This window comes from Bufo bufo, chromosome 2, assembly GCF_905171765.1.
Source record: "Bufo bufo chromosome 2, aBufBuf1.1, whole genome shotgun sequence".
Taxonomy (NCBI): Eukaryota; Metazoa; Chordata; class Amphibia; order Anura; family Bufonidae; genus Bufo; species Bufo bufo.
Window position 1 is genome coordinate 219,514,697 of NC_053390.1, and position 13,182 is coordinate 219,527,878.

The window sequence follows — 13,182 nt, forward strand, 5'->3', positions numbered from 1 at the left end:
TGGGTTAGAAATTTAGCTATGGCGCACATGACGCAGCGATACCGGTCTGGCTGAAAGCCGGCATTTATGCTGAAAAGCTGCTAGATCCCAGTCAGATCTCTAGGGTTGGGCGATATCAAAAATATTCCCAAGATAACAATATTAAGAAATGTATTGCCATAATATATATAGCGATAAATACCCATTTAGTACGGGGGCTACAAGGAGATACTACAGCTTGTAGCTCCCATACAGTACAATAAAGATACATTATAGCAGTTATACTGTAACGTCTTTTTGGGGCCCCACTGTCCCACACTATGTAATAAGGCCTGGGGAGTGAACGCTCTTAGTCTGAACTCCCAGGTCCTGTTGTGCAACATGTGCTGCGACATGTACTGACTTACTTGCTCAGTGTACCGACGTGTAATGTGCACCAGACGCTGCGGCGGGACATGTTGTGCGTCAATGCACATAACATGTCAATATGAACCTATGCGGTTAGAAGTAATCAGCACTGTCAAGTGCGACAGCCCCTATGACGTTACTAAAATACCATGGTAATTAAGAAACCGTGATATCACCATAATACTACGGTATAATTCTAGACACCAGTATATCGCCCAACTCTAAATCCTATTACACTTAATGTGAATCCAATGGTGTGTAGCCATGCTGCATACGGTAACAGAACAGACTACCAGAGTCAGGTGCCGGAGACGTGGACGTAGACTTGGATATGCAGGAAAAGCTCATGTTCAGAACCTTCAAGAGTATACTAAATGTACACACACTATACATTAAACAACATACATTTTGTCCATACATTTTTATACCATTTTAAAACTCATACAGAGATAGGCGAGTAGAGCACTCAACTGTGTGGGCGATCAGTAGGGGGCCTTAGGGGCCGACACCCCTATCAATTTAAAGGGGTTTAACACTGTTTAGTGGCTGTACTGGCATACTGAGAATATGAGGCAAGCTGCAGTATGCTGGGTATCACACCCCCACCAATCTGATATTGGTGACCTTTCTGGGGGAAAGGTCATCAATATTTTTTAAAAAAAGGAAAACCCCTTTGAGCTGGCCATACACTTTAGATGGCTGTCGGCTGAATGTTTGTTCAGCAGACATGTATTCTCCTTGAACTCCCTTACACATGAACAGTCGAGCTGGCAGAAAACGCATATGCTCTTAGTAGAGATAGGAGTACATCCCTGCCAGACACCTCTGGCGGTTTGTGTCCATTACCCCTTCCCGACTACCCACTGTGTATATACACGTCCTATCTGCACATGCCCCGTGCAGATAGCACGTATATACACATGCAGGCAGCGCTGATCAGCAGGAGCAGGTCAGGTGAGGTCCTGGCTGACAGACACAGCAGGGACCCTGAGGAGAAGACAGGAGCGATTTATCACCGCTACTGCCTTCTCCTGTGCCGGCAGGAGAGCGGTGTACAAGCGCGTGGTGGAGAGAGCAGGAAGCGTCAGAGCCGCTTCCTCTGTTAGTCCCACCGGGGGTGTCTGGGGTAGGGGCAGGAGCAGACCTGCAGGGAATAAGGAGACCCTGATCAGCTCTGCCTGTGTGTCATGCCCCGACAGGGGGCTGTTTTCCCCTGTAACTGGGGCTCCTATTATATATAAAATAAAAAATGCTAACAGAAACCGTCACCATAGTCACCCCGTTCTCTCAAACCTATACATGTTATATATAAAAACGATCGTCACAAAATAGGAAACCCATTGGAATAATTAATTTTGTCAGTTTAATATTTAAAAAATAGAAAGCTATAATACATTTTTTTTTTACTTTTTAATAATTAGCGGTTTTCCTCCAAATTAAACCTAAAAATTTACAAAAAAAAATTCAAATAAAAAGTCCTACGTGTCAAGTAAAAAATAAATAAATAAAAGCTACAGTCACTAAACCACCACATGCACAAAATCCCCAAAAGTCGCCTGGACATTCAGGCTTTTTTGGGGCCTGGTCATGAAAGGGTCAAGAGCAAATGTTCAGGCATATTGGATTTAAGCATCTTTAGTTGGTGGGAATGCATGATAGTCCCATGCACAGTAGATGGTTGGCAACAGCTTATCTTATCTGAGCCCAATCCTTATTTTCAACAACCTCTGCCATTGGGGACAGTTGGGAGGCCCCCATGCACATGAGATGGCCCTACGTGTCCCACCAAAATCAGCAGGTTCGGTCAATATACATGTAATATGTATGGCCAGCTCAATGGAGGACAGATCCTCCAGAGTGAGAAATGCTCCTTGTAACTGTTCTTTATTCTTGGAAAGAAACAAAGATCCAAGAGGAGGACCTCTCTATTAACTCAGGATTCAACCCCAATAGTGTATATGAAACTGGGTTTTTTAAACTGGACCAAACCTTTTAAATTCCATTCCAGCCACTGTGTCCAGTTAGCGTGTGACACCCTCCCAACGATCATGTGACTAGTTACGCAACCACCGGAACCAAGAGGCAGGGGAAGGGGCATTGTAGCACAGCACTCAAGACATTCATATAAAAGGTTCAACAAGAGGCCTCAGCAGTGACGTGTGCAGGCAGGGCCCAGGGGAGACCAGAAGCGGAGGTGAAGGGAGCAGAGCTGGATTTTTTTTTTTTTACATTTGCACCCTGCCTTGCCATCTGAAAAGGGGTTTCCTGTCTCAGAGAATCCCTTGAATGATTCTACATCAGGCCATGCCCTCTACTTTTTTTTAAAAAGGGAGTGTGAAGTGAGCAGACAGGGCCGACAGATTTCAGACAGTTTACACAAAACTGACGCAAGCTTAAAGGGGTTGTCTAACTTCAGCAAATAGCAGTTATGTAGAGGAAGGTAATACAATTCACTTACTAATGTATGGCGACTGTCCATATTGCTGGCTGGATTCATTTTTCCATCACATTATGTACTGCTAGTTTCCATGGTTACGACCATCCTGTAATCCATCTGCGGTGGCCGTGCTTGCACACTATAGGAAAAAGCGCTGGCCTCTCTGGTGGCCGGGACTGCAGGACCGCACATAGGATAGTGCTTTTTCCTATAGTGTGCTAGCACGGCCACCGCTGATGGATTACAGGGTGGACATAACCATGGAAACGAGCAGTGCATAATGTGATGGAAAAATGAATCCAGCCAGCAAAGGAAGCAATATGGACAATCACAATACATTAGTAAGTGGCTTGTATTAACTTTCTCGACATGATAAATGCTATTTGCTGAAGTGACACAATCCCTTTAAAGATGAAGTCTATGCCAGCTCCTAGCAGATCTAAGGCTGGGTTCAGACCTGAGCGTATTTGATATGCGCGTTTAACGCGCGTTTTTGTCGCGCGTTTTTTGCAATAGTAAACGCGCGTTTGACGCGCGTTTGTGTGATTGACTGCAGTGTCCTATAGCCACAAACGCGCGTCAAAACGCCCCAAAGAAGCTCAAGAACTTGTTTGAGCGTAGGGCGTTTTTCAGCGCGTTCAAACGCGCTGTAAAACGCTCAAGTGAGAACCAGGGCCATAGGGAAGCATTGGTTTTCATGTGTTGAGCGTTTTACAGCGCGTTTGAACGCGCTGTAAAACGCTCAAGTGTGAACCCAGCCTAAATGTCCGCTTCTGATGCACAGACCACCTGTGATATGCCAAAATTATTAAGAGGCAGGCAACTCTCAAGCCAGTAAACTTAATACTAAGACTGGTCTATGAAATTCCAGTAAATTTCCCCCATGGTTTCTATACTAATGCCCCTAAATCTTCAATTCCTTTGATATTTTAAATAAAGGTCACAAGACCTAACCTTGGGAGATCTTGGCAGGGAATTGTAGTGAGCAGCTACGGTACATGCACACTGTACACTATGAAACAATCATCTCAGAAGGCTTTCCGTTACAACAAAGGCTATTTTTTTCTTAAATCCCATCACCCAGTTCATAGATGTGGTCTTTTCTAAACTGTCTACTGCGGGTTGCCAAGAACAGGAAACCCAAATCTAAAAAAAAAAAAACACAAAGTGCAAATGAGAAAAAGCAACACTTCCCCTCCCTGAGGCTATATCTAAGCAACAGATCATTGGCGTGTATTCATTTGTGAGAGGTAGACCTGCTTGTCTACCCACACCACGTGCACTTGCTAAAAGGGTGTCATTAGGTGTCAGCCCGCAGAGTAAGCTCACATCTGACCAAAAAAGAATCGCATGGCACTCACCAGAAAGTGGAACTTAATTTATTTCATAAAGTGCACTTACAGGACGGGAGGGTAAAAACACAGAAGAGCAAGCGGTCTACAGCCATTTCGTCTCCTCCAGATGCTCTTCTCTGAAGAGAAAGCATTGGGAGTATGCGAAATGACAATAGGCCCCTGCTCTTCCGTGTATTTAACCTCTTGTCCTGTAAGTGCACTTTATGAAATAAGTTGCACTCTATGGTGAGTGGCATGAGATTTTTTTGGGTAGCACTTATACATTGGACCTTTACTATGCATTGAACACCGCCTTGTGGAATGCATTCAACTCATATCACATTTATCTATGTCTCCAATCGGATGGTGCCGACTCATGTTGGTTCTATGTATTTTTTGTAAGCTCATATCTGAGAACAGGTCTATACTAAAAGAATACAGCAACTCACCTACACAATGCTATATATCCACCCTGAAACCAGCAATCCTTTTCATTATACCCATTTTCCCTTCCTTATATGTTCTTCATTTTAAGCAAAATCAGAATGATACCCCGACACATGCCAACATATTCAATCCTTCTTCCCCCCATCCCGATATCTGTAGTGGAACGCGGGTTGAAATGGCTTCATACTCAGTAGATAGTAGGCTGTTCCCACTGAAATTGATGGATTCGACCAACATACATTTAATATTTATGGGCCGTTAACTTTCGATATATGATCAGTACAAAAAGGCATGTTGGACTCTACTTGCACATACAGGCCCCTGCCAATCAGTTATACGAAGAGGCTATGGAGCTCAATGGGCAATTGGGCCACTTTCTAGGCCATCTGACATCACGTTCATCGGTCACATGGCTTAGGCACAGCTTGGTAAACTGTAAGGAGGCCGCGACCTCCCCGCCATTTTCATACTGATGACCTATCATGAGGATAGGTCATCAATATGTAAATCACACATGAGGACCTGACAGAGGATTTATGGGGTACATTTATGAAAGTACCTAAAAGCAAAACTGCCTTTGTTGTCCCTATCAATTAATCAGAGCACGACTTCCATTTCTCATAGTGCTCTTGAAATATGAAAGCTGCGCTGTTACATTATAAAGCTGAAACAACAACAACAACAACAACAGGTCCATCAAATTCAAGTAAGGCTACTTTTACACTAGAGTTTCTATTATCCATCATAGGATCTCAATACCGGAGAAAAACGCTTCCGTTTTGTCCCCATTCATTGTCAATGGGAACAAAACGTAACTGAATAGAATGGAATGCTCCAAAATGCATTGCGGAGGGCAAACTGCAGCAAGGTGCGGCTTTCTTTCAGTCCTGGGATGCAGAGCAAGACGGGACGGATCCATTTATCTCTGACACAATAGAAAATGGATCAGTCCCCCATTGACTTTTAATGGAGTTCATATAACGGGTCCGTCTTGGCTATGTTACAGATAATACAACAGGATCCGTTCATAACGGATGCAGATGGTTGTATTATCAGTAACGGAAGCGTTTTTGCTGAGCCCTGCCGGATCCAGCAAAAACGCTAGTGTGAAAGTAGCCTAAGGCATAGGAGATGATGTGGATGCAGGGAAGGGGTATGGCTAAACATTAGAGTATTGTTGCATCCCTACTAACCCAAAAGAACATAGGAAATGCATGAAGCAAACTGCCATAAAAAGCAAGTGGTGACCACACCGGATCAACATTTAAAACAAGTTCTGTTCCAATATTTCATCATTAAGCCTTTTTTTTTCCCTTTTGTGACCACCTCCTGAGGACTATTCCACAGATTCACTGCTCTTAGGCCGAATGCACACGGCCATGTTCCGCGGCTGAGAGCGGTCCGTGGTATGCCGGGCTGGATTCCTGTTCAGAGCAGGAGCGCACGGCGTCATTGGTTGCTATGACGCCGTGCGCTCCTGCTCTGAACATGGGTGAAGATGACCTGTTGTCTCTGGATTAGCTGCTGGGTGCTGGCTTCCACTCATCCATTGCTGGACTACTGCTTGTTTTCTTCCAGCCGGGTATGGACATGGTCATGGGCACCATTACAGCCAATAACTCACTTTTGCAGTCACGTGGCACTTGGGGACATGTCACCGCTGAAGCAAGACATTGGCTGCAGCCGCATATGTGACCATGTCCATCCCCGGCTGGAAGAATACAAGAGGGTGCGCAGAAGATGGGCGAGTGGAAGCCAGGACACAGCACTGTAGTGGCAGGACAACAGCGTCAGGGAGCAGGTAAGATTGAATCTTTCAACAGGTGATGCAGGCTATGGGGCATAATTAGAAGGAGCATTATTATGGAAAACCCCTTGAAGATAAAAAAGGAGCCAGCCCAATGAATGACCCATTACACCTAAAGTAATATATAAGAAAAGAATACGTCCAATAAGACCCGATTGACATAGGTACCAAAAGCTGTCATCAAAAAAACTGAGCGAGCAGCTGAATAGCTGAATGTGTCGTCTCTTTACAAGAAGATCAGTTGTGACCAAGGAAATACAGACACTTCTGAAAGCAGTGTCCTTATCTCCTTCCATAGGAAACACGCTTTATCTTGAACAAACAACATCAAACAGACGTTTTCTGAAACATACAAAAGAAACTGACTAGACCTCAAGTAAACAAGTAAACGTAAAATGGGCTGGATGAGATAAGACCCAGGTGCATTGTGTCCAACAGGCAGGAGGTATTGAGCAATAACAACTTCAAAGTGGTCGCTTTTTTCATAAAAGTCTTTATATTGATCAATGTTTAAAATAAACATTAGGACAAATTCAACCAAAAGACAAAAAATGTGTTGTCTCAAGTCCCTATGATAAATCAGTATTACAGATAACAATATGACGTTATAAAGATGCCTAAAATCTATCTAGAAACCAGGAGCAACATCAGGTAATCTTCAGAGGTGTCCCACTTAGGCTACTTTCACACTCGCGTTTTGTGTGGATCCGCCATGGACGGATCCGTTTGGATACTACAACCGCATGCATCCGTTCAGAACGGATCCGTTTGTATTATCTTTAACATAGCCAAGACGGATCCGTCATGAACACCATTAAGAGTCAATGGAGGACGGATCTGTTTTCTATTGCGCCAGAGAAAACGGATCCGTCCCCATTTACATTGTGTGTCAGGATGGATCCGTTTGGCTCGGTTTCAACAGACGGACAACAAGATGCAGCAGGCAGCGTTTTGGTGTCCGCCTCCAGAGCGGAACGGAGACAAACTGATGCATTCTGAGCGGATCCTTTTCCATTCAGAATGCATTAGGGCAAAACTGATCCGTTTTGGACCGCTTGTGGACGAGAGTGTGAAAGTAGCCTAAGCGGACAATGTTATTTGAGGTTATTCATGGTGGACATTCCTTGCTTTATTAGGAGGGTCCCTTGATGACAAGCTGGTCTCTGGGTGTCCTATGGCTGGGACAGCCTGTTTAGGAACCTGGCAGTGTGTGTTCAATTCTCCTGCAGGGCCACCACTGGGGCAATGGAGCAGTACATGGCACACACAGATATCAATGGGCCATTCATATAAAACAAGGATGTGCCAGGTACCTCAGAGCCAAAGAGAGGGAATTTTGGGGGGCTGATCTCCACTCTGAACGAGTATCACCTCTATGCAGAATTCCCCAATTGGTTCAATCCTCTTTAAGTAAACGTATAACACAAATGTCTTACCGTATGTGCACGCGATAACTGTATTGGGTACGACATAGCATGTGGAGTGTATCGGGCTTCCGCAGCCCTCCTGCTTTGTGTAGCTGGCTGGGTAGAGCCAGACATGGTGAGCCAACAGACTTGAACTCTATGTTCTTAATAAAGGGATGAGAGGCCAGAGAGGATCATGGGATGATTTTGATTGTATCACCGCATCTCTGAAAAAAAAAAAAAGAAAACAGGTGAAATGGTTAAAGAAGTATCTACCAACAGCATCCAACCAACAAGACACATGAGGTCACAAGTTCCATTACTTAGTAAATAGCCCTATTGCTTCTGAACACATGACAGCTGGAGAACTACAGATTCCAACCTCCATTTTGAAAATGCCATTTGCTGAGAAAGGTATTTTCCTGGTTCGATCATATAGAATATTTGTAGACCTGTAAAGACAGGGAACAGGAAACACACACTCAATGTAGAGTTCAGCACCGGCCACGCTCAAGCACTGGAAACATACATACCGCCCATCACACATACCCATGTCGTCTCTAGGTGTTAAGCCATTCCCCCAGAGTTAACCATTCAGGTGCAGCCGGTAGACTTCCTCCTATGTCAAGGAACCTGCACCTCAGTGCTCCGCACACTCGTGTGTCTCTGGTCAAACTGCAGCAATGTGCACTTGTCACAGCTTCCTTTCTGCAGTTTACATGTGCCCTGAATGCTGGTGTCAGAATCGGTAGCTGGGGTGTGAAACCAAAATGGGGGAGGGGAAAGTTCTTTCCTTGAACCGCAGATCAGAAGATGCTGATATACCGCTCTTTTACCTACTGCTAACAGATACAACTTGAACAAGCAATAGCTGGAGCTCTTAATCACTGTGTTTCCCCCTAGCCTCGCATCGTATCCCCCTCTGATTCAGGCAGATTTTAAGAGACACTAGACCGAATAATGAATGCAAAACTAAACCTCATCTATTTATCAGCCAAGCAAAAACTTTCAGCAATTTTCTTCAGAAATCAGAAGTCTGCACCTCTCCAAACAACAACTATTCACTGCAGCTGGTACTAAGGCTGCTGTCACACTGGCGTTTTAGTTTCTGTTTGAGAGATCCGTTCAGGGCTCTCACAAGCGGTCCAAAACGCATCAGTTTTGCCCTCAGAATGCATCAGTTTGGCTCCGTTCTGTCTCCATTCCACTTTGGAGACGGACACCAAAACTCTCCTTGCAGCGTTTTGGTGTCCATCTGATGAAACTGAGCCAAACGGATCCGTTTTCTCTGACACAATATGGCACAACAGAAAACGGATCCGTCCCCCATTGACTTTCAATGGTGTTCAAGACACATCCGTTTCGGCAATGTTACAGATAATACAAACGGATCCGTTCTGAACGGATGCATGCGGTTGTATTATCTGAATGGATGCGGTAGTCCAGATCCATGATGGATCCGCACCAAACGCGAGTGTGAAAGTAGCTTACCGCCAACTGCCTCCCAGCCAGGGACCTGTGCCTCCATAACCAAGTCAAATATTTATTTCTCACTTAGGAATTATCTTGTAAAAAACTGATTATAGAAGGGGTAAAAAAAGTTTAAAAAAAAAGGTAGATTTAGCTAGTTACATATTTTTTTGCAATTTAATATCTATTTAAATTGACCATGTTCACATTAACTGGAGCTACACTGCTCTGTCCATTGTATAGAGGGCAGAGATGGTTACAACTCTCCTATTGAAGTGAATAGGAGCTGTGATGGGGTAATCAGCTCCATCCACTACACAATGGACGGAGCTGTGTACTTCCAGTACCAGAGCTACTCACAAACAGATGAAAGACGCGGATGTCGGACCCCCGCCGATCAGATATTGAAGGCAGATTCTAGGGATAGGCCATCAATAAATAAAAAAAATACCGGACAACCCCATTAAGTCTCTGTGGCAGACACTAGGATGGTTATTGGAATGCTGTGGCCCCTCTTTTGCAAGATCATAAAATGTGTTGAGAGCCTCATTTCGCAATTTATAAAAGTTCTTGAAGAAGCCACAAACAGGCAGAATGGTCCAAATGTCTGTTACCATTATTGAAAATGGAGCAGTTACGAATCCTGTAGATGGCATAAACGTAGGCCGTCTAGACCTGCACCACGTTTATAAACTTGATGCATGGCTAGGGGAGAACATACAAACTCCATGCAGATGTCCCTGGTTGGATTTAACCTAGGACCCCAGGGATAACCACGAGCCACCGTTGTTAAATGTAGAACATGCTCCATTTTCTTTACATGTTTTCCCAGACTAACGTTACTCTATGGTCTGTATACGACCAGTTGATCAGATTTAAATCTCTCATCTACTAGAAAAATGGTCTGACAATAAAAAAAAAAAGCCCCTAAGATCACTATGACTCTAGAGCTGTGATGGCTAACCTCTGGCTCTCCAGCTATGGTAAAACTACAACTCCCAAGATGAACACTTGCTTGTCTGTTCTCAGAACTCCATAAACATGACTGGAGCATGCTAGGAGTTGTAGTCTCAGCACAGCTGGAGTGGCGGAGGATATCCTTCATGCCCTAGACTCCTAGAGCATAAACAGCATCTCAAGATAACTATTACAGGGAATAGAAAAAGTTTCATTTTACCAAGATCCAAGCAGATGAGGCGACAAGAATTATGGTAATTCTAGCAAAAGATCTCAGTGTGTAACAGTCTAAGGCTACTTTAACACTCGCGTTTTGTGCGGATTCGTCTTGAACACCATTGAAAGTCAATGGAGGACGGATCTGTTTTCTATTGTTCCAGATTGTGTCAGTGAAAACGGATCCGTCCCCATTGACTTACATTGTGCGCCAGGACTAAAGCGGAATGGAGACTGAACTGATGCATTCTGAGGGGGATCCTTTTCCATTCAGAATGCAAACTGATCCGGAAAGCCAAAACGTGAGTGTAAAAGTAGACTAACACATACTGAAACTGGTCAGAAATAGGCATGTGTAAGCCCAGCTTTTAAACAGTAGGCCTCATATGATCAAATGCTCTTGTGCAACCATTTGCAGAGTATGCTGTATTGACCCGTGAAATAAGAGTCACCCCGGCTGTGCCTTTCCATCCCTATTTATAACAGGACTCCATAGGCCAGTGAGCTTGGCACGGAGTACAAAAGGAAACATTGAAGCATACTGGTTTGTCTGGTCTTTTCCACTCTACAGCCCTATCGGCCAGGAAGGAATGCACTTGTCCTTTCTATACCCTCTACATACTTGGATGATCTAAAACCCTGCTCAGTATCACACTAACTGAATAAATAATGCCCAAAAAGACAAAATGAAATGCATGGCACTCACCATACGGTAAAAACTTCTCTTTATTGCATGTGAAGATACATCAGATGTGGATAAGATGCACTCCATCTGGTTCACAGCCCCTTGTAGCCGCAGCAGTGAAAACACTTACATATAATTACAAACAGCACATAAATACATATATTTAAAAGGCTAAAATTGTGCATTAATTAACAAAAGAATGAAGATACGTGTACAGTATAACTTTTTAATTAATTCAAAAACTACGGTCAAATCATTTCTATCATTTAAACCAAGTATCTCCTTACGTAGCAGTTCTCCATGTCTATCTCCTCATGCTTTCACTGGTGAGCTGCATTTAGCCGGCATCCCCATTATGAAACATCCACAGTAAAATAATCTCCGGAAAACAACTTTCATTTGTAGTGAGCGCACATGCTCCCCAAATCTCACCTGCATAGGTCTTATGGGTTTGCCTATATAATATAGGCCATATGTGCATATTATTGTGTATATCACATACAGTGTCTTACAGATAATTACCTCCGTCACTCCAAATTCAAAATCTCCCAACTTCACATATCAGCAATGTCACACTATCACAGATGTGACATTGTCCATATTGATAATTACCTCCTGGCAGAATGCCCTGAAAGGGAAACGGTCATCAATTTTATGCTGAACTCAGGGGACAGCATAAAGTAGTGTCAGATCCGCTGATTTCAGCGTTGTGTCACTCATGAGTTAAAAGTAAGTGGTTGCCGAGAACCAGCATTATAATCATTGCAGCCTAGGCCTGGAAAAGAGTCCAATCTACCTGAGAAGAGTCAAAGCTATTGATAATCTCCTGCCCATCTGCTGATGATTGGCAGTCTTCTCCTTAGGGTGCCTTCACATGTGGCAGAAAATCAGTTCCATTCACCTTAATGGGGCTTGCAGAAATCCATGTGCTTGCTGCCCCATTCAAATGAATGAAACCGATTTTCAGTCGCTGAATTTTCTGCCACAAAATCTGCCACGTGTGAAGGCTCCCTAAGGAAAAGACGGTCAATCAGCAGATCGGTGGGGAGAGCAGGAGATTATGAATAACTGACTCTTCTCAGGTAGATTGGACTCTTTTCACAGCCTCTGCTGCAATGATTATAATGCTGATTCTCAGCAACCACTGACTTTTAACTCATGAGTGACACATCGCTGAAATCGGCTCGTCAGACACTACTTTATGCTGTCCTCGGTGAGTTCAGCATAAAATTGATTTCGGGTTCCCTTGAAGCCAAGTCATCAACCAGTAATATCCTTTAGCCATGTAAAAGACCATAATAATAGGAAGAACTGGCTTCAGGGCATTCTGCCAGGAGGTAATTATTGATGTGTACATGGTTACTTCGGTGATAGATTTGGGGAGCATGTGCGCTCACTACAAACAAAAGTTGGTTCATAATGGGGATATATGCAGTCTATTGGCTTAGTAAGGGTTCACCAGCCAAAAGCATGAGTAGATAGACGTAATAAGGCCAAGATAATAATGAAAACTCTGATTCTAGGTATGCTCGGCTTAAATGATAGAAATGATTTAAGGGTTTGTTCGGAATGAATTAATAAGTAATAATGTAGTCGTATCTTAATTCTTGAGTCAGGCAAGGGCTACATGGAGACACTGGGCACACGACACCTGTCGCGGCCAGGATCGCTGAGTAGTGATGAATGAATGTTGGATTTCATGCGACAATGCACAATGTCAGCCTCTTATATGTATTTATGTGCCGTTTGTAATTATATGTAAATCTTTTCACCGACATCGATATAAAGGGGCAGATTAGGTGTGACTGTGTAGCCAAGATGGAGTGCGGGAACGCACAAAACAGTCATCGCCTTGTCATCCACACCCGATGTACCTGCATATGCAATAAAATCTCTTTACTGTATGGCGAGTGCGGATGGACACTATTGGCTTGTTTTTGCATTGAGCACCACCAAAGATCGGTATAGCTGAACCTTGGTACGAACTTTTTTTAGTTGATAGTCTATCGGATATATGAAGCCACAGTGGTCTGTTG

The 13,182-nt window shown here is 43.7% G+C and overlaps 1 protein-coding gene across 1 annotated transcript in view; it reads right to left on the minus strand.

Moving 5' to 3' along the window:
- NCOR2 (nuclear receptor corepressor 2) overlaps positions 1-13,182 on the minus strand; it is a 450,727-nt gene that overhangs the window by 330,128 nt on the left and 107,417 nt on the right. The window contains 1 exon segment of the mRNA XM_040416221.1: positions 7,849-8,045. Within this exon segment, the coding sequence (XP_040272155.1) occupies positions 7,849-7,953 (105 nt within the window). The 5' untranslated portion in view covers positions 7,954-8,045.